Source organism: Coregonus clupeaformis, chromosome 7, assembly GCF_020615455.1.
Source record: "Coregonus clupeaformis isolate EN_2021a chromosome 7, ASM2061545v1, whole genome shotgun sequence".
Taxonomy (NCBI): domain Eukaryota; kingdom Metazoa; phylum Chordata; class Actinopteri; order Salmoniformes; family Salmonidae; genus Coregonus; species Coregonus clupeaformis.
Window position 1 is genome coordinate 52,346,728 of NC_059198.1, and position 21,618 is coordinate 52,368,345.

Consider the following 21,618-nt stretch of genomic DNA (forward strand, 5'->3'; position numbering starts at 1 on the left):
AAAAGGATGGGTTAGGAAGGGTTAGGAAGGGTTAGAGCATATGAAGGGTTAGGAAGGGTTAGGGAGGGGTTAGGAGGAGTTAGGAGGGGGTAGGAGGGGGTTAGGAGGGGTTAGGAAGGGTTAGGAAGGGTTAGGAAGGGTTAGGAGGGGTTGGGAGGAGTTAGGAGGGGTTAGGAGGAGTTAGGAGGGGTTAGGGGGGTTAGGAAGGGTTAGGAAGGGTTAGGAGGGGCTAGGAAGGGTTAGGAAGGGTTAGGAGGGGTTAGGAGGGGTTAGGAAGGGTTAGGAAGGGTTAGGAAGGGTTAGAGCATATGAAGGTTTAGGAAGGGTTAGGAAGTGAGAGCTCCATCTGTGCTATTTTAATAAGCCTGATCATGACTTTTAAGTATTGCAGTTGTTGCTTCTCATGTGGAACTAAACTCTTGGTGGGTGGAGGTTAGTTACTGGACTCACTGCTCTTTAATGTGGAACTAAACTATTGGTGGGTGGAGGTTAGTTACTGGACTCACTGCTCTTTAATGTGGAACCAAACTCTTGGTGGGTGGAGGTTAGTTACTGGACTCACTGCTCTTTAATGTGGAACCAAACTCTTGGTGGGTGGAGGTTAGTTACTGGACTCACTGCCCTTTAATGTGGAACCAAACTCTTGGTGGGTGGAGGTTAGTTACTGGACTCACTGCTCTTTAATGTGGAACCAAACTCTTGGTGGGTGGAGGTTAGTTACTGGACTCACTGCTCTTTAATGTGGAACCAAACTCTTGGTGGGTGGAGGTTAGTTACTGGACTCACTGCTCTTTAATGTGGAACCAAACTCTTGGTGGGTGGAGGTTAGTTACTGGACTCACTGCTCTTTAATGTGGAACCAAACTCTTGGTGGGTGGAGGTTAGTTACTGGACTCACTGCTCTTTAATGTGGAACCAAACTCTTGGTGGGTGGAGTTTAGTTACTGGACTCACTGCTCTTTAATGTGGAACCAAACTCTTGGTGGGTGGAGGTTAGTTACTGGACTCACTGCTCTTTAATGTGGAACCAAACTCTTGGTGGGTGGAGGTTAGTTACTGAACTCACTGCTCTTTAATATGGAACCAAACTCTTGGTGGGTGGAGGTTAGTTACTGGACTCACTGCTCTTTAATGTGGAACCAAACTCTTGGTGGGTGGAGGTTAGTTACTGAACTTGTTCACTCTCTGTTTGTCTGAGGAGAAGCTGGAATCCTGGTAGGACCAGATGTAGTCATCAGCTGAACTAGCAGTTGGAACTGGACAAAGTCACTGTACGCCAGATATTTCTTCTGGTTCCATCACATTGGACCTCTAGTCTGGTGCTGCTATATAATGGAATCGTTTTGATACAGTCAACAGTCATACAAACAGCACCCTTTTATTTCCTTAAGGAGTTGTCCTTCATATGCCAGTCTGCCAGCAGAACAGTGTTGACTCAGTCACTTGTAATCACTTCTAGTCACTTCCAGAGGCCTGCAGTGGTTAGGTAGTGGTAAATAATGATAGGATGGTGGTAACTCTTATCTCCCTCACTAACTTTAAGCATCAGTTGTCAGAGCACCTTACCGATCACTGCACCTGTACACAGCCCATCTGTAATTAGCCCACCCAACTACCTCATCCCCATATTGTTATTTATTTTGCTCATTTGCACCCCAGAATCTCTATTTGCACATCATCTTCTGCACATCTATCACTCCAGTGTTAATACTAAATTGTAATTATTTAGCACTGTGGCCTATTTATTGCCTTACCTCCATAACTTGCTACATTTGCACACACTGTATATAGATTTATTATTGTATTTTTGACTTTATGTTTTGTTTTACCCCATATGTAACTCTGTGTTGTTGTTTTTATCACACTGCTTTGCTTTATCTTGGCCAGGTCGCAGTTGTAAATGAGAACTTGTTCTCAACTGGCTTACCTGGTTAAATAAATAAAATAAAAAATAAAAAACAGGTTAGATTAATCATACCACATTTTTCATTTGGAATGTTCACCTTCAGTTGACATGATGATGATGATGATGATGATGATGATGAGTCATGTGATCAGTGTGTTTGCTGGATAAACCCTGCATTACAATTTTACCTGACTCCACCTTTACCTGACTCCACCTTTACCTGACTCCACCTTTATCTGACTCCACCTTTACCTGACTCCACCTTTATCTGACTCCACCTTTACCTGACTCCACCTTTACCTGACTCCACCTTTACCTGACTCCACCTTTACCTGACTCCACCTTTATCTGACTCCACCTTTATCTGACTCCACCTTTATCTGACTCCACCTTTACCTGACTCCACCTTTATCTGACTCCACCTTTATCTGACTCCACCTTTACCTGACTCCACCTTTATCTGACTCCACCTTTACCTGACTCCACCTTTACTTGACTCCACCTTTACCTGACTCCACCTTTATCTGACTCCACCTTTACCTGACTCCACCTTTACCTGACTCCACCTTTACCTGACTCCACCTTTATCTGACTCCACATTTAGTAGTAGCAGTGATGATAGGTGACATGCGTCCTGGTTTGGCCTTCAGAAGCACTGGAGAGTTGCCAGTGAAATCACTGTTAGCACCCACCCTTTTGTTTAAGTTGAGTTGAACACTGTAGTGGCATTCGTGTTTGTTTTAAATGAGTCAGGCCTTAACCCGAGATTAGATCTCCGTCCCAAATGGCACCCTCCCCCCTACATAAGGCACTACTAATGACCAGGGCCCATAGAGGGTTGGGGTTGGGGTAGAGGGCCCAGGGGCGCTGGTCAATAGTAGTGCATTATGTAGGGAGTAGGGTGCTATTTGGGACTCAGGCCTGGTACCTGGACTGAGCAGGTTTTAATAAAGGGTGGGGATAGTTAATTAATGATGTTTGCAGGCAGCCGGGTCATATCCTGTTTGAGGTCACCAAGCTCCGCTCACCACACACTCCCTGTCCTCACTACACCCTGGACCTGTCAATCAGCTGTTGCCCAGCAACACTCAGTCCTGTTTCTAAAAAGAGAAGGTTGTAATAGTGCTCTTAGTGAAATGTTGTAAATATACTAAGTATGACCACTGAATGATTCTGCATTAAAGGAGGAACTAGACTTCCTCTATCTTACAATAAAGCAGTCATGTAGCTGTGATATCATTCATCAAAGCTCATTCATAGTTCTTTGCTTTGGTTTTGCCTTTGCCTTCTCATACAGCAGTACAGTAGGCTATAGTCTTACAGTGAGTGATATTTTATAGTCCTACCGTGAGACTAATTTGACAGTGATATGTTTTAGAGTTTGCTCAGTGACACCCCTGTGTGTTTGGCTGTCAATGCAAATATATCTGTCCGGAGGGGCAATTACACGCCCCTGATTGCAGAAGTTGTTTGTTGCCATAGCGCCAAGTTGACAGGCCTGTCTGTTCTTAGGCCACCTGTTTTCCAGAGCAGACAGAATAGGCATGAAGTTCCCTGCTTTCATAATGGGCTCTTTACTGCAGAACACCTTTACCCCTAAAACTACCGACTGGGGTCATTTTCACCCCGGAGGCATATTTTTGATCACAGCCTAAAGGTGGTTTATTAAATTCTTCAATTATGTTATGACTTTGTCATTCAACTTGCTCTTAAAAAATCTAAATCATTGTTTAGTGTTTCTGTATCAATATGGTCTTAAAATTTGTTTAGACCCCTGCCCAAAACTCCTAATTTGTAATTTATAGATAGGACCTTTATTTGAATCTAGGTTTCTCTGGAGACACAATAACAAGTACCACCCTCGGGACCTGTATCAGGGATTTAGACCAGATAGACAGATCATCTGCAGATTGGTTAGGAAGGGTTATGAAGGGTTAGGAAGGTTTAGAGCATATGAAGGGTTATGAAGGGTTAGGAAGGTTTAGAGCATATGAAGGGTTATGAAGATCAACTGCAGAGATGTAGCACCCCATGTACCTGCCTAACGTTGGACTTTTCTATACCATGTACAGTGTTAGGGTTAGGGTGAGGGTTAGGGTGAGGGTTAGGGTGAGGGTTAGGGTGAGGGTTAGGGTTACCATATATGTCTATACCACGTACAGTGCATTCTGAAAGTATTCAGACCCCTTGACTTTTTCCCCATTTTGTTACGTTACAGCCTTATTCTAAAATTGATTAAATTGTTTTCCCCCCTCATCAGTGTACACACAATACCCCAATACCCCTAAGGAAAAACACGTTTTTAGAATTTTTTGAAAAATGTATAAAAAATGTCAAACAGAAATATTACATTTACATAAGTATTCAGACCTTTTACTCAGTACTTTGTTGAAGCACCTTTGGCAGCGATTACAGCCTCGTGTCTTCTTGGGTATGACGCTACAAGCTTGGCACACTTGAATTTGGGGAGATTCTCCCATTCTTCTCTGCAGATCTTCTGGATCCAAACTGTTACAGACCCATATCCATCCTGCCCTGCCTTTCGAAAGTATTTGAAAGCCAAGTTAACAAACAGATCACCGACCATTTCGAATACCACCGTACCTTCTCCGCTACGCAATCTGGTTTCCGAGCTGGTCATGGGTGCACTTCAGCCACGCTCAAGGTCCTAAATGATATTATAACCCCGATCGATAAAAGACAGTACTGCGCAGCCGTCTTCATCGACCTGGCCAAGGCTTTTGACTCTGTCAATCACCGCTTCATTAATTGGCAGACTGTCGTCTGTTATTGGCCTGTTGTCTGGACCTATGGCAGTCTCTATGGGGGTGCCACAGGGTTCAATTCTTGGGCCGACTCTATTCTCTGTGTATATCAATGACGTCGCTCTTGCTGCTGGTGACTCGCAGATCCACCTCTACGCAGACGACACCATTTTGTATACATCTGGCCCTTCATTGGACACTGTTAACAAACCTCCAAACGAGCTTCAATGCCATACAACACTCCTTCCGTGGCCTCCAACTGCTCTTAAACGCTAGTAAAACTAAATGCATGCTCTTCAATCGAATGCTGCTTGCACCCGCCCGCCCGACTTGAATCACTACTCTCGACGGGTCTGACCTAGAGTATGTGGACAACTACAAATACCTAGGTGTCTGGTTAGACCGTAAACTCGCCTTCCAGACTCACATTAAGCATCTCCAATCCAAAGTTAAATCTAGAATCGGCTTCCTATTTCGTAAACAAAGCCTCCTTCACTCATGCTGCCAAACATGCCCTCGTAAAACTGGCTATCCTACCGATCCTTGACTTCGGCGATGTCATTACAAAATAGCTTCCAACACTCTACTCAGAAAATTGGATGTAGTCTATCACAGTGCCATCCGTTTTGTCTCCAAAGCCCCATACACTACCCACCATTTTGACCTGTACGCTCTCGTTGGCTGGTCCTCACTACATGTTCGTCGCCAAACCCACTGGCTCCAGGCCATCTATAAATCACTGCTAGGCAAATCCCTGCCTTATCTTAGCTCATTGGTCACCATAGCAACACCCACCCGTAGTCTGCGGTCCAGCAGGTATATCTCACTGGTCATCCCCAAAGCCAACACCTCCTTTGGCTGCCATTCCTTCCAGTTCTCTGCTGCCAATGACTGGAACGAACTGGAAAAATCTCTGAAGCTGGAGACTGTTATCTCCCTCACTAACTTTAAGCATCAGTTGTCAGAGCACCTTACCGAGTCACTTCCAGTCACTTCTAGTCACTTCCAGAGGCCTTCCAGAGGCCTTCCAGAGGCCTGCAGTAGTTAGGTAGTGGTAAATAATGATAGGATGGTGGTAACTCTTATCTCCCTCACTAACTTTAAGCATCAGTTGTCAGAGCACCTTACCGATCACTGCACCTGTACACAGCCCATCTGTAATTATCCCACCCAACTACCTCATCCCCATATTGTTATTTATTTTGCTCATTTGCACCCCAGAATCTCTATTTGCACATCATCTTCTGCACATCTATCACTCCAGTGTCAATACTAAATTGTAATTATTTTGCACTGTGGCCTATTTATTGCCTTACCTCCATAACTTACTACATTTGCACACACTGTATATATATTTATTATTGTGTTATTGACTTTCTGTTTTGTTTTACCCCATATGTAACTCTGTGTTGTTGTTTTTATCGCACTGCTTTGCTTTATCTTGGCCAGGTAGCAGTTGTAAATGAGAACTTGTTCTCAACTGGCTTACCTGGTTAAATAAAGGTTAAATAAAAAAAAATAAAAAAATAAACAGGTTAGATTAATCATACCACATTTTTCATTTGGAATGTTCACAAACAGAAAACTAAGCCATGTTTTTTGTCAATATCTCTCAAGATCACTTTTTGAAGTGAATTGAATAATTTCTTGGTCAGTAAAATGAGCTTGTTTTTGGTAAATGAACTTGTTAGTACTAATACAGACTTGGAATAAAGCTGCACATTATATAAAGGTATAATGTATATTTTTGTTTTACAGAATATGCAAATGTTGCTCAAATTGCTCAAATGTGACCGACCACAAAAATTGAAATGGTTTTTTTTACATTGGATAAAAGTAGAGACTCAGAGCTACAAAATGGTATATCATACACTACAGTTGAGGAACAAATGGGAAAGTAATTCTGCTTTCAAAGTTGATGAACTTGTAACCCAACGTTTGAGAAAATGGCCCTTGAATGTTTTGGTACCTACTGGAGAGCTCTTCTTTGTCTACACCCATTCAGCATCGTTCACACCCTCTTAAGCCTTAGCCCCACCCATCTCTTTAAGGATTCACATGTGAGGCCATGTGCTAAACAGTGAATACGGTAGTGTACAACCAAAGATTTCAAGACTAACGGCTGGTTTATAATACGTCTAGCGAAATGTCTGTATACAGTTGTCGCAGTGACATCATGAACATTCTATTGTCGTCCGACATCAAACTTGTCGTTATGAACAAGTATAAAACAAAAACAACAGGCTGCAACACATCAGCAGCCTTGTGGTCCAAAATAGTATAACTGGTGCATTTTAACACCAATAAACCCATCTGTTTAAAAATGTATTGAGTATATGTCAATCTAGCAAACCAGGCAACTAAAAGCAACTTTCTAAACAATGTTTTCGGTCAGTTTCTAGCTTGTTAGAAGGTGTAAACATTACAGTGAAATTGTTACTTGCATAGTGGAGTCTTTTTTTAGACATGTAGCTAGCTAGCTAGCTAAGCAATGAACCATAATCCGAACTCATACCATTACTACCCTGCATGAATCTACAGGTAGCTAAAGCTAACCAACTAGCTAGGTTCAATGTTAGCTAGCTATCTAACATTAGGCTATAACTAGCAATGCAAATGGCTCTGAGATACGAATAATATTACTACATAGATCATACAAGCTAACAGTACGCTTTAACTTGCAATGAAAACGACTGTCTGACAAAATTAGAAACGTGTAATATCTGAAAATGTAGCTAGCCAGACTATCTTATCCGTATACATGGATGGGGCCTCCCGAGTGGCGCAGTGGTCTAAGGCACTGCATCGCAGTGCTAGCTGTGCCACTAGAGATCCTGGTTCGATTCGAGGCTCTGTCGCAGCCGGACGCGACCGGGAGACCCATGGGGCGGCGCACAATTGGCCCAGCGCCGTCCAGGGTAGGGAAGGGTTTGGCCGGCAGGGATGTCCTTGTCCCATCATGAACTAGCGACTCCTGTGGTGGGTTGGGCGCAGTGCACGCTGACTCAGTCGCCAGGTGTACAGTGTTTCCTCCGGCACATTGGTGCGGCTGGCTTCCGGGTAGAGCAGGCACTGTGTCAAGAAGCAGTGCGGTTGGGTTGTGTTTCGGAGGACGCACGACTCTCGACCTTCGCCTCTCCCGTGTCCGTACGGGAGTCACAGAGATGGGACAAGACTGTAACTACCAATTGGATACCACAAAATTGGGGAGAAAAAGGGGGTAAAATACAAAAATATATATATATACAGTGGGGGAAAAAAATATTTAGTCAGCCACCAATTGTGCAAGTTCTCCCACTTAAAAAGATGAGAGAGGCCTGTAATTTTCATCATAGGTACACGTCAACTATGACAGACAAAATGCGAGAAAAAAAATCCAGAAAATCACATTGTAGGATTTTTTAATGAATTGATTTGCAAATTATGGTGGAAAATAAGTATTTGGTCAATAACAAATGTTTTTCAATACTTTGTTATATACCCTTTGTTGGCAATGACACAGGTCAAACGTTTTCTGTAAGTCTTCACAAGGTTTTCACACACTGTTGCTGGTATTTTGGCCCATTCCTCCATGCAGATCTCCTCTAGAGCAGTGATGTTTTGGGGCTGTCGCTGGGCAACACGGACTTTCAACTCCCACCAAAGATTTTCTATGGGGTTGAGATCTGGAGACTGGCTAGGCCACTCCAGGACCTTGAAATGCTTCTTACGAAGCCAATCCTTCGTTGCCCGGGCGGTGTGTTTGGGTTTATTGTCATGCTGAAAGACCCAGCCACGTTTCATCTTCAATGCCCTTGCTGATGGAAGGAGGTTTTCACTCAAAATCTCACGATACATGGCCCCATTCATTCTTTCCTTTACACGGATCAGTCGTCCTGGTCCCTTTGCAGAAAAACAGCCCCAACGCATGATGTTTCCACCCCCATGATTCACAGTAGGTATGGTGTTCTTTGGATGCAACTCAGCATTCTTTGTCCTCCAAACACAACGAGTTGAGTTTTTACCAAAAAGCTATATTTTGGTTTCATCTGACCATATGACATTCTCCCAATCCTCTTCTGGATCATCCAAATGCACTCTAGCAAACTTCAGACGGGCCTGGACATGTACTGGCTTAAGCAGGGGTACACATCTGGCACTGCAGGATTTGAGTCCCTGGCGGTGTAGTGTGTTACTGATGGTAGGCTTTGTTACTTTGGTCCCAGCTCTCTGCAGGTCATTCACTAGGTTCCCCCGTGTGGTTCTGGGATTTTTGCTCACCGTTCTTGTGATCATTTTGACCCCACGGGGTGAGATCTTGAGTGGAGCCCCAGATCGAGGGAGATTATCAGTGGTCTTGTATGTCTTCCATTTCCTAATAATTGCTCCCACAGTTGATTTCTTCAAACCAAGCTGCTTACCTATTGCAGATTCAGTCTTCCCAGCCTGGTGCAGGTCTACAATTTTGTTTCTGGTGTCCTTTGACAGCTCTTTGGTCTTGGCCATAGTGGAGTTTGGAGTGTGACTGTTTGAGGTTGTGGACAGGTGTCTTTTATACTGATAACAAGTTCAAACAGGTGCCATTAATACGGGTAACGAGTGGAGGACAGAGGAGCCTCTTAAAGAAGAAGTTACAGGTCTGTGAGAGCCAGAAATCTTGTTTTTTTGTAGGTGACCAAATACTTATTTTCCACCATAATTTGCAAATAAATTCATTAAAAATCCAACAATGTGATTTTCTGGGAAAAAAATTTTTTCTCAATTTGTCTGTCATAGTTGACGTGTACCTATGATGAAAATTACAGGCCTCCCTCATCTTTTTAAGTGGGAGACCTTGCACAATTGGTGGCTGACTAAATACTATTTTTCCCCACTGTATATATATATATATATATATGGATGAATGCTTCTCCCTCTCTGCCATGGTTGCCCTTAGTTTGAAGATGTAATCCGGAGACAGGTGTTTTATACAACAGCCTTCTGTGTTCTTTTTCGACTCCCTCCGCATAATTAAACACCTGCATTTTCTCTATCTCCTTAGCTATCATACTCTGCTTCCACCGGGCATTCCACTGATTTCCAGACTCGGTCCTCCAGAAAGAGGAGAGCCTTAGCAACACTTGTGCAGTTCTTTGTGATATCTTTCAAAAAAGCCTTGTTAGAAAGGATTACCTACACATACTGAGCAGCTCATGTTATAGACAGAAGCGAGCTACATGGCAGACTAAACCGAACTGATGTCTCTGCATGTTCAGCCCATCCATTATCTCAGCCAATCATGGCTAGCGGGAAGGATCCTGTCTTTTTCTGTGGCTAAACCAACTAGGCCCGTAATTTAACAATTTTATTTGTATTTACAGATGGCATACAAGTTTGTTCTTTAAGGCACATGAAAGTTCACATGTTCCAGAAGGCATTTATGCCGAAAAATGCATTTTGATTAAAAAAATACAATTACATTCAAATGCCTCTCCTGTGAAGTAGTGATGCGTGACATACTCCTAGTTTCCTGAAACGAGTCACAAACAACAGTCTATTATATTTAGTTTTGTAAAAATGTGTAGATAACATTATTTACATTATGTTTTTTTTAATAAGAAATAAGTTGATATTTTGCTGTGATCGTTGCTTTCTCCAGTGGTTTCTTCTTGGGGTTATCGATGTACACTGTAAAATAAATCTAGTTGTTTCCACTAACTTTTAGTCCCACAGCCTTTTTTGGTTTACTCAACTTTTCGGTCAAAGTGTTACCTGAACTTAACATTTTTAGTTTGCCCAAACTTAGCTCCAACATGAGAAAACGTAGATAAAAATTCTATCAATTTAAAATGATGGGTTTGCTCAAATTGTCTAGTATGTTCATTCAACTAGACTAGACATGTGTGTAACCAGTTGCACAGTCTTTTTTAGTTAAGATACCCAAATAATAATGTATAGTTGAATAAACATGAGACAGGTTGAGGAAACACATCATTTTAAATTGACTGAACGTTTTCTCAAGTTGGAGCAAAATTTGGGCCAACAATTTCTTTGGTTCAGGTAACATTTAGTCCAAAAAGTAAAAAAAAAAAAAAAAAAACGAAGCTGTGGAACCAGTTACTTAATATTAATTTGTTGAAACAACTAAATTTGTTGGTGTTTATTTTTTATTTTTACAGTGTATGTAAGATATAGTGGTAGCTGGAGGATTTAAGACTCTGTGGAAGATAGGCGCTTTTCAGTAAACATGCAGCAAGCTTTCTGAGGTGATTCACAGTACATTCAGCATGCTCTCTCCTGTGTTGTTAGTTGTGCAGTACATTCAGCATGCTCTCTCCTGTGTTGTTAGTTGTGCAGTACATTCAGCATGCTCTCTCCTGTGTTGTTGGTTGTGCAGAATGACTGAAGAAACTCCAGAAGCCTTTCAGCATGTCAGCAGGAAGTCTGGCCTGCAGATCTGGACCATCAATGTAAGTCACAAGTCTTTCTAAATACTACATATTGTAATATACTGTACAGATGTAGGATCTTCATTTCATCACCCTGTTACAGGATCACTTTCCTGCAATGCAGGACATTTTAAACTTGTAGTTTATTTGAGGTTTAAAAACGCTTCTGAAGTTTCCACTTTTAAATTGTATACTTGATTTTCCCTTACGAGAAATGCATCAACCCCTACTAAAATGTCCATTAATTATAACCCACTTAATAATTTAAATGTCCTGTTGCTGCAGGATTCTTCTTCTGCTGTAGCAAACTGGCACAAAAATGAAGATCTTACATCTGTTTATACAGCGGTCTCCACTGGGTTTTACAGCAGTCTCCACTGGGTTATACAGCAGTCTCCACTGGGTTATACAGCAGTCTCCACTGGGTTATAAAGCGTCTCCACTGGGTTATACAGCGTCTCCACTGGTTTATACAGCAGTCTCCACTGGGTTATACAGCGGTCTCCACTGGGTTATACAGCAGTCTCCACTGGGTTATACAGCAGTCTCCACTGGGTTATACAGCAGTCTCCACTGGGTTATACAGCAGTCTCCACTGGGTTATACAGCAGTCTCCACTGGGTTATAAGCAGTCTCCACTGGGTTTTACAGCAGTCTCCACTGGGTTATACAGCGGTCTCCACTGGGTTATACAGCGGTCTCCACTGGGTTATACAGCAGTCTCCACTGGGTTATACAGCAGTCTCCACTGGGTTATACAGCGGTCTCCACTGGGTTATACAGCGGTCTCCACTGGGTTATACAGCGGTCTCCACTGGGTTATACAGCGGTCTCCACTGGGTTATACAGCGGTCTCCACTGGGTTATGCAGCGGTCTCCACTGGGTTATACAGCGGTCTCCACTGGGTTATACAGCGGTCTCCACTGGGTTATACAGCGGTCTCCACTGGGTTATACAGCGGTCTCCACTGGGTTATACAGCGGTGTCCACTGGGTTACACAGCAGTCTCCACAGGGTTATACAGCAGTCTCCACTGGGTTATATAGCGGTCTCCACTGGGTTATACAGCGGTCTCCACTGGGTTATACAGCGGTCTCCACTGGGTTATACAGCGGTCTCCACTGGGTTATACAGCGGTCTCCACTGGGTTATACAGCGGTCTCCACTGGGTTACACAGCGGTCTCCACTGGATTATACAGCGGTCTCCACTGGGTTATACAGCGGTCTCCAGTGGGTTATAAAGCGGTCTCCACTGGGTTATACAGCGGTCTCCACAGGGTTATACAGCGGTCTCCACAGGGTTATACAGCGGTCTCCACTGGGTTATACAGCGGTCTCCACAGGGTTATACAGCGGTCTCCACTGGGTTATACAGCGGTCTCCACATGGTTATACAGCGGTCTCCACTGGGTTATACAGCGGTCTCCACTGGGTTATATAGCAGTCTCCACTGGGTTAAACAGCGGTCTCCACTGGGTTATACAGCGGTCTCCACTGGGTTATACAGCGGTCTCCACTGGGTTATACAGCAGTCTCCACTGGGTATATTACACTGCTGTAGTCTCACATCCAATGCTGAGATGGGACTATTGTAACAGTTTTCTTTGCAGTTCTTCATATATAATATTCTGAAAGTATGTTGTTGTTTTTAAGAACATGAAGATGGTTCCTGTTCCAGACCAAGCCTTTGGGAACTTCTTTGAGGGAGATTGCTACATTGTCCTCTATGTGAGTATTGCTACATTGTCCTCTGTGAGTATTGCTACATTGTCCTCTAGGCGAGTATTGCTACATTGGCCTCTGTGAGTATTGCTACATTGTCCTCTAGGTGAGTATTGCTACATTGTCCTACTTGTCCTCTGGGTAGTATTGCACATTGTCCTCTAGGTGAGTATTGCTACATTGTCCTCTATGTGAGTATTGCTACATTGTCCTCTGTGAGTATTGCTACATTGTCCTCTAGGCGAGTATTGCTACATTGGCCTCTGTGAGTACTGCTACATTGTCCTCTAGGTGAGTATTGCTACATTGTCCTCTATGTGAGTATTGCTAAATTGTCCTCTGTGAGTATTGCTACATTGTCCTCTGTGAGTATTGCTACATTGTCCTCTAGGTGAGTATTGCTACATTGTCCTCTGTGAGTATTGCTACATTGTCCTCTAGGTGAGTATTGCTACATTGTCCTCTAGGTGAGTATTGCTACATTGTCCTCTGTGAGTATTGCTACATTGTCCTCTAGGTGAGTATTGCTACATTGTCCTCTGTGAGTATTGCTACATTGTCCTCTAGGTGAGTATTGCTACATTGTCCTCTTGGTGAGTATTGCTACATTGTCCTCTAGGTGAGTATTGCTACATTGTCCTCTAGGTGAGTATTGCTACATTGTCCTCTTGGTGAGTATTACTACATTGTCCTCTAGGTGAGTATTGCTACATTGTCCTCTGTGAGTATTGCTACATTGTCCTCTAGGTGAGTATTGCTACATTGTCCTCTTGGTGAGTATTGCTACATTGTCCTCTAGGTGAGTATTGCTACATTGTCCTCTAGGTGAGTATTGCTACATTGTCCTCTTGGTGAGTATTGCTACATTGTCCTCTGTGAGTATTACTACATTGTCCTCTTGGTGAGTATTGCTACATTGTCCTCTGTGAGTATTGCTACATTGTCCTCTAGGTGAGTATTGCTACATTGTCCTCTTGGTGAGTATTGCTACATTGTCCTCTTGGTGAGTATTGCTACATTGTCCTCTGTGAGTATTGCTACATTGTCCTCTAGGTGAGTATTGCTACATTGTCCTCTAGGTGAGTATTGCTACATTGTCCTCTGTGAGTATTGCTACATTGTCCTCTGTGAGTATTGCTACATTGTCCTCTGTGAGTATTGCTACATTGTCCTCTAGGTGAGTATTGCTACATTGTCCTCTTGGTGAGTATTGCTACATTGTCCTCTAGGTGAGTATTGCTACATTGTCCTCTAGGTGAGTATTGCTACATTGTCCTCTTGGTGAGTATTGCTACATTGTCCTCTGTGAGTATTACTACATTGTCCTCTAGGTGAGTATTGCTACATTGTCCTCTGTGAGTATTGCTACATTGTCCTCTAGGTGAGTATTGCTACATTGTCCTCTAGGTGAGTATTGCTACATTGTCCTCTTGGTGAGTATTACTACATTGTCCTCTAGGTGAGTATTGCTACATTGTCCTCTGTGAGTATTGCTTGAATCCACAGGGGTTACACTGTTGGTGTTGATGCTCAACATACAAGTCTTAACACAATATTGTCTCATCTACATTGTTTATTTGTGTGCATCCCTGCGTGTGTGCGTGCGTGTATGTTTGTGAGTCTTGCCCAGAATATGCAGTGAATGTGTGGGGAGTCTCTAGCCTGGTACCCTGTAGAAATGATCTAGGGGTCGTTCCTGAATTATGGTGGCATTTTGAACACTTTTGATTTATTCCAATGTATTTGGGTACATCTTCCCATTCAAAACGTATCAATAAGGCAGCAGGTCACAACACCCACACACGGTAGAGGCTATATACAGGAGAGGCTATATACAGTAGAGAGGCTATATACAGTAGAGGCTATATACAGGAGAGGCTATATACAGTAGAGAGGCTATATACAGTAGAGAGGCTATATACAGTAGAGGCTATATACAGTAGAGAGGCTATATACAGTAGAGAGGCTATATACAGTAGAGGCTATATACAGTAGAGAGGCTATATACAGTAGAGGCTATATACAGTAGAGAGGCTATATACAGTAGAGGCTATATACAGTAGAGGCTATATACAGTAGAGAGGCTATATACAGTAGAGAGGCTATATACAGTAGAGAGGCTATATACAGTAGAGGCTATATACAGTAGAGAGGCTATATACAGTAGAGAGGCTATATACAGTAGAGAGGCTATATACAGTGAGAGGCTATATACAGTAGAGGCTATATACAGGAGAGGCTATATACAGTAGAGAGGCTATATACAGTAGAGAGGCTATATACAGTGAGAGGCTATATACAGTAGAGGCTATATACAGTGAGAGGCTATATACAGTAGAAGAGGCTATATACAGTAGAGGCTATATACAGTAGAGAGGCTATATACAGTGAGAGGCTATATACAGTAGAGGCTATATACAGTAGAGAGGCTATATACAGTAGAGGCTATATACAGTAGAGAGGCTATATACAGTAGAGGCTATATACAGTAGAGGCTATATACAGTGAGAGGCTATATACAGTAGAGGCTATATACAGTAGAGAGGCTATATACAGTAGAGGCTATATACAGTAGAGGCTATATACAGTAGAGGCTATATACAGTAGAGAGGCTATATACAGTAGAGAGGCTATATACAGTAGAGAGGCTATATACAGTAGAGAGGCTATATACAGTAGAGGCTATATACAGTAGAGGCTATATACAGTAGAGAGGCTATATACAGTAGAGAGGCTATATACAGTAGAGAGGCTATATACAGTAGAGAGGCTATATACAGTAGAGGCTATATACAGTAGAGGCTATATACAGTAGAGAGGCTATATACAGTAGAGGCTATATACAGTAGAGAGGCTATATACAGTAGAGAGGCTATATACAGTAGAGGCTATATACAGTAGAGGCTATATACAGTAGAGAGGCTATATACAGTAGAGGCTATATACAGTAGAGGCTATATACAGTAGAGAGGCTATATACAGTAGAGGCTATATACAGTAGAGAGGCTATATACAGTAGAGAGGCTATATACAGTAGAGGCTATATACAGTAGAGGCTATATACAGTAGAGAGGCTATATACAGTAGAGGCTATATACAGTAGAGAGGCTATATACAGTAGAGGCTATATACAGTAGAGGCTATATACAGTAGAGAGGCTATATACAGTAGAGGCTATATACAGTAGAGGCTATATACAGTAGAGGCTATATACAGTAGAGGCTATATACAGTAGAGGCTATATACAGTAGAGAGGCTATATACAGTAGAGGCTATATACAGTAGAGGCTATATACAGTAGAGGCTATATACAGTAGAGAGGCTATATACAGTAGAGGCTATATACAGTAGAGAGGCTATATACAGTAAAGGCTATATACAGTAGAGGCTATATACAGTAAGAGTGGCTATATACAGTAGAGGCTATATACAGTAGAGAGGCTATATACAGTAGAGGCTATATACAGTAGAGGCTATATACAGTAGAGAGGCTATATACAGTAGAGAGGCTATATACAGTAGAGGCTATATACAGTAGAGAGGCTATATACAGTAGAGGCTATATACAGTAGAGGCTATATACAGTAGAGAGGCTATATACAGTAGAGGCTATATACAGTAGAGAGGCTATATACAGTAGAGAGGCTATATACAGTAGAGGCTATATACAGTAGAGGCTATATACAGTAGAGAGGCTATATACAGTAGAGGCTATATACAGTAGAGAGGCTATATACAGTAGAGGCTATATACAGTAGAGAGGCTATATACAGTAGAGAGGCTATATACAGTAGAGGCTATATACAGTAGAGGCTATATACAGTAGAGAGGCTATATACAGTAGAGAGGCTATATACAGTAGAGAGGCTATATACAGTAGAGAGGCTATATACAGTAGAGGCTATATACAGTAGAGGCTATATACAGTAGAGAGGCTATATACAGTAAGAGGCTATATACAGTAGAGGCTATATACAGTAGAGAGGCTATATACAGTAGAGGCTATATACAGTAGAGGCTATATACAGGAGGCTATATACAGTAGAGGCTATATACAGTAGAGGCTATATACAGTAGAGGCTATATACAGTAGAGGCTATATACAGTAGAGGCTATATACAGTAGAGGCTATATACAGTAGAGGCTATATACAGTAGAGAGGCTATATACAGTGAGAGGCTATATACAGTAGAGGCTATATACAGTAGAGGCTATATACAGTAGAGGCTATATACAGTAGAGGCTATATACAGTAGAGGCTATATACAGTAGAGGCTATATACAGTAGAGAGTCTATATACAGTAGATACTATATACAGTAGAGACTATATACAGTAGAGGCTATATACAGTAGAGAGGCTATATACAGTAGAGGCTATATACAGTAGAGAGGCTATATACAGTAGAGGCTATATACAGTAGAGGCTATATACAGTAGAGAGGCTATATACAGTAGAGAGGCTATATACAGTAGAGAGGCTATATACAGTAGAGGCTATATACAGTAGAGGCTATATACAGTAGAGGCTATATACAGTAGAGGCTATATACAGTACACTGCGCCACTCGAGAGACTGTGTATGGTTAATAGCATAGTCATGTCCGACCCTGCTTGTTCCCTCAACTCCAACCACCAATCACCTACAGAGCCCATAACCTGTATCACTAGGCATCTCAGTGAGCTACAGGCAGGAATCAGTAATGAATCCCAGTAATGAGACACCTATGGTGAACTCTTGTAGACCGAGAGCGAATTGTGAAATGTATTACTCCCACCCTGAGGAGATATACCCCTTTAACCCTGTGAACACCGTGGAACGCGGGGGTACCAGACACACGTTCCTGTGAACACCGTGGAACGCGGGGGTACCAGACACACGTTCCTGTGAACACCGTGGAACGCGGGGGTACCAGACACACGTTCCTGTGAACACCGTGGAACGCGGCGGGGTACCAGACACACGTTCCTGTGAACACCGTGGAACGCGGGGGTACCAGACACACGTTCCTGTGAACACCGTGGAACGCGGGGGTACCAGACACACGTTCCTGTGAACACCGTGGAACGCGGGGGTACCAGACACACGTTCCTGTGAACACCGTGGAACGCGGGGGTACCAGACACACGTTCCTGTGAACACCGTGGAACGCGGGGGTACCAGACACACGTTCCTGTGAACACCGTGGAACGCGGGGGTACCAGACACACGTTGCGCTACCATGAGACTGTAGAGCCCGCATGAAGCCCAGCCCCCTTATGGGCACAGTGGGCTCTGGCAATGGCTGACGTAGCACCCCGTTTGCTGTAACAAAACGTGGGGGCACTGTCGTCACAGCAGTGTTTTTGTGGAGCGGCACAGTGGCTCGGGGGGCTACTTCCACATCGGAGGAGCACGCAAGCCCCCGCTCTCTCTACTCCCTCCAACTCCAGGAATCTAAAATAGGAATGGGGTAGCCACAGAGCCGGTGGGAACGCTAGTAAGCTTAATTCAATGGAAGTTACGCATGCTAGCCGACGTTAGCCAGGTGGCTCATTAGTCTAAGCTAGGCTAGCTAGCATGGTCCATTTAGAATAACCAAGCCACTTAACGCTACATATACTAAACAAGAGAGCATCTCCCCCGTGGGGAGGCAGGAATAGCAAGTTGTAGCTAACTCACCTCGGTGAGGCTAACCTGGCTAGCACTCTATGCAGCGCTTTTATTGAACCTTTATTTTGACAGGGATGACATATTGAGACCTGAGGTCTCTTTTCCAAATGCGCGCTGCATAATACAACATAAAATACACATTAAAACACACACACACACACACACACACACACATACATTAGATTGGCCATTGTGGAGAGGTTGGAGTCTGTTTGATTGAGTGTGTGGACAGGTGTCTTTTATACAGGTAACGAGTTCAAACAGGTGCAGTTAATACAGGTAATGAGTGGAGAACAGGAGGGCTTCTTAAAGAAAAACTAACAGGTCTGTGAGCGGAATTCTTACTGGTTGGTAGGTGATCAAATACTTCTGTCATGCAATAAAATGCAAATTATTTACTTAAAAATCATACAATGTGATTTTCTGGATTTTTGTTTTAGATTCTGTCTCTCACAGTTGAAGTGTACCTATGATAAAAATTACAGACCTCTACATGCTTTGTAAGTAGGAAAACCTGCAAAATCAGCAGAGTATCAAATACTTGTTCACCCACTGTATATATATATATATATATATATATATATATATATATATATATATATATATATATATATATATATATATATATATATATATATATATACAGTGGGGAGAACAAGTTAAAATACATTAAAATACAAAAACACAGTTGTGGTAAGCACAAATAAAACATCACAAATCACCCAGAAAAACTGTTATATTCATCCACAAATAAATCCCCGATCAATACTTTAAATTGCCCGAACGGCACCAGAACATGTTAGCTAGCCTGGTCTCGAAAGTGTACGTAGAACCAGATCACCGAGGTGGGACCCGGACCATTCTGGGAAGAGAGACAAGCGGTGTGTATCCCTTTCCTCAGTCAAATGACCTAGTGGCCTCATGGGTGGAATGTTATTAATCATTTCATAATTAATAAAACATTTTAAAAACCTGCCGAAAATATGGTGTTTTTATGTCAAACAGTTTTGTTATATTTCAGTCTTCCATGATGTATATCAAGTGTAATATTGGGATGCAAACTCAAAATTGAATACATTTCAATACATTTCAACTCTATATCTGACATGGTACAGGTGTCAGTATGAAGAAATGTATGCACTAACTGTAAGTCGCTCTGGATAAGAGCGTCTGCTAAATGACTAAAATGTAAAATGTGTCTTATTTTTTTAAAGCCCATCACTATGTGTGTGAGGTGTATAATTTAGTTCCAAACTAGATTTGTTTAAGACTCCCAAGAAACACTTTGTGTGACCCTGATTTAGCCCACTGCAGTAAAAGGTTAACCAACACAGACACAGGGGAATACCCACAGAACCTGGTCGCCCTCTCTCTTCGAGTAGCCTCACGTAACCGGCGACAGAGAGCACAGGAGCCGGGAGACATTCGACCCGACCAACGACTCAGAGGTGGTACGGGCACCGGGGAGAGGAAGTCACTATCGGAAACACCAAGACACCTAAAGACAAGTCAAGGGAACCTGCACTGCTGGCTACCAGAGCCAACCGTCCCCTAAACTCACACGTGAACTGATTCGAGCGAGGGCAGCCTGAGCATGCACCGAGCCGAGACATACAAGACAATCGTGTGTATCTTTTAATTCATTGAGGCATGGTCGCGAACCCGGCTTGTTAGCCTTCATCGTTTCGGTCGCGTTAGCCATCGTACTTATTGCTATAGCCTGGCCAAGCAATTAGAAGAATAAGGAACCACACAAACTTCAGCACACAACGTCCAGGGGGTGAGCACGCTTAAGGGACAGTTTAGTTGCTGCAACGTAAGACAGTCTTGTGTTCTAATTGTTTGTTTTAGTGGTGTGAAATCGTTTCTGTTCACACCGAGGTGAAGAGAGGAATAACTGAAGGAATGAATCTGAGCCTCACGCTTATCACCTGGGGAAAGCGGGGCTTCCAGCGAGGCAAGGATTTAATTGGCCTTGTCAGGCGTGATTGTAGATCCTTCAACCGAAGTCGTGAGAGAGCGACTCCCCCATAGCATGTTGTACTGAAGTTGACTGACTGAAAGGGAACTGAGGGACACACATTGCATTTTAATACCAATGTTGTTGTTTTTTAAATCTATACAATATACTAAATACTTTTGTTCACTGTCTAGCATTCAAAATAATATCTAGATATCTGTAAAAGCTGTCACTATACCTCCACACATCACCAACCCGCTACCCCTCAGTAGTTTATACAATACATATAAATATATGTTTTACACTATAAGGACTTACATATGCTTTAATATGAAATAACAGTTAAATAAAACTGAACATTTATCATTTGTCATGTTTTTGTCATTTTAAAGTGTTTTTACACTGTGCCAAAGTCAAGAGAAAGCATTTACCACCGCAATTCAAGACTGACCCCTCAAGAATGACCCCTCAAGAATGACCCTATGGCATATGTGTGTGTGCAGTATACAATATGAATGATGTGTATCTATGTCATGAACATGTATCTGTGTGTGTGTGTGTGTGTGTGTGTGTGTGTGTGTGTGTGTGTGTGTGTGTGTGTGTGTGTGTGTGTGTGTGTGTGTGTGTGTGTGTGTGCCCAGGGGAGTCCGGACTCCAGTAACTCCATGGACATCCACTATTGGATCGGTAACTCCTCCTCTCAGGATGAGCAGGGAGCAGCGGCCATCTTGGTGACTCAACTGGATGAGTTCCTGGGGGGCAGTCCTGTCCAGCACAGGGAGGTACAGGCCGCAGAGTCCTCCAAGTTTAGGAGCTACTTCAGGAACGGACTCATGTGAGTGGGGGAATATATTATACTGCACACACACACACACACACACACACACACACACACACACACACACACACACACACACACACACACACACACACACACACACACACACACACACACACACACACACACACACAGACACACACACACAGACACACACACACACACACACACACACACACACACACACACACACACACACAAAAACACAACACAGACACACACACACACACACACACAGACACACACAGACACACACACACACACACACACACACACACACACACACAGACACGCACACACACAGACACACACACAGACACACACACACACACACACACACACACACACACACACACACACACACACA

At 42.9% G+C, this 21,618-nt stretch overlaps 1 protein-coding gene across 1 annotated transcript in view; it reads left to right on the forward strand.

Annotated features, from left to right (window-relative positions):
- The window catches only part of vill (villin-like), a 68,739-nt gene that overhangs the window by 976 nt on the left and 46,145 nt on the right, over nucleotides 1-21,618 (forward strand). Inside the window, exons 2-4 of the mRNA XM_041870345.1 lie at nucleotides 11,027-11,099; nucleotides 12,734-12,808; nucleotides 21,055-21,248. Coding sequence (XP_041726279.1) covers nucleotides 11,028-11,099; nucleotides 12,734-12,808; nucleotides 21,055-21,248 — 341 coding nt within the window. The 5' untranslated portion in view covers nucleotide 11,027. The remainder of the gene's footprint in view (nucleotides 1-11,026; nucleotides 11,100-12,733; nucleotides 12,809-21,054; nucleotides 21,249-21,618) is intronic.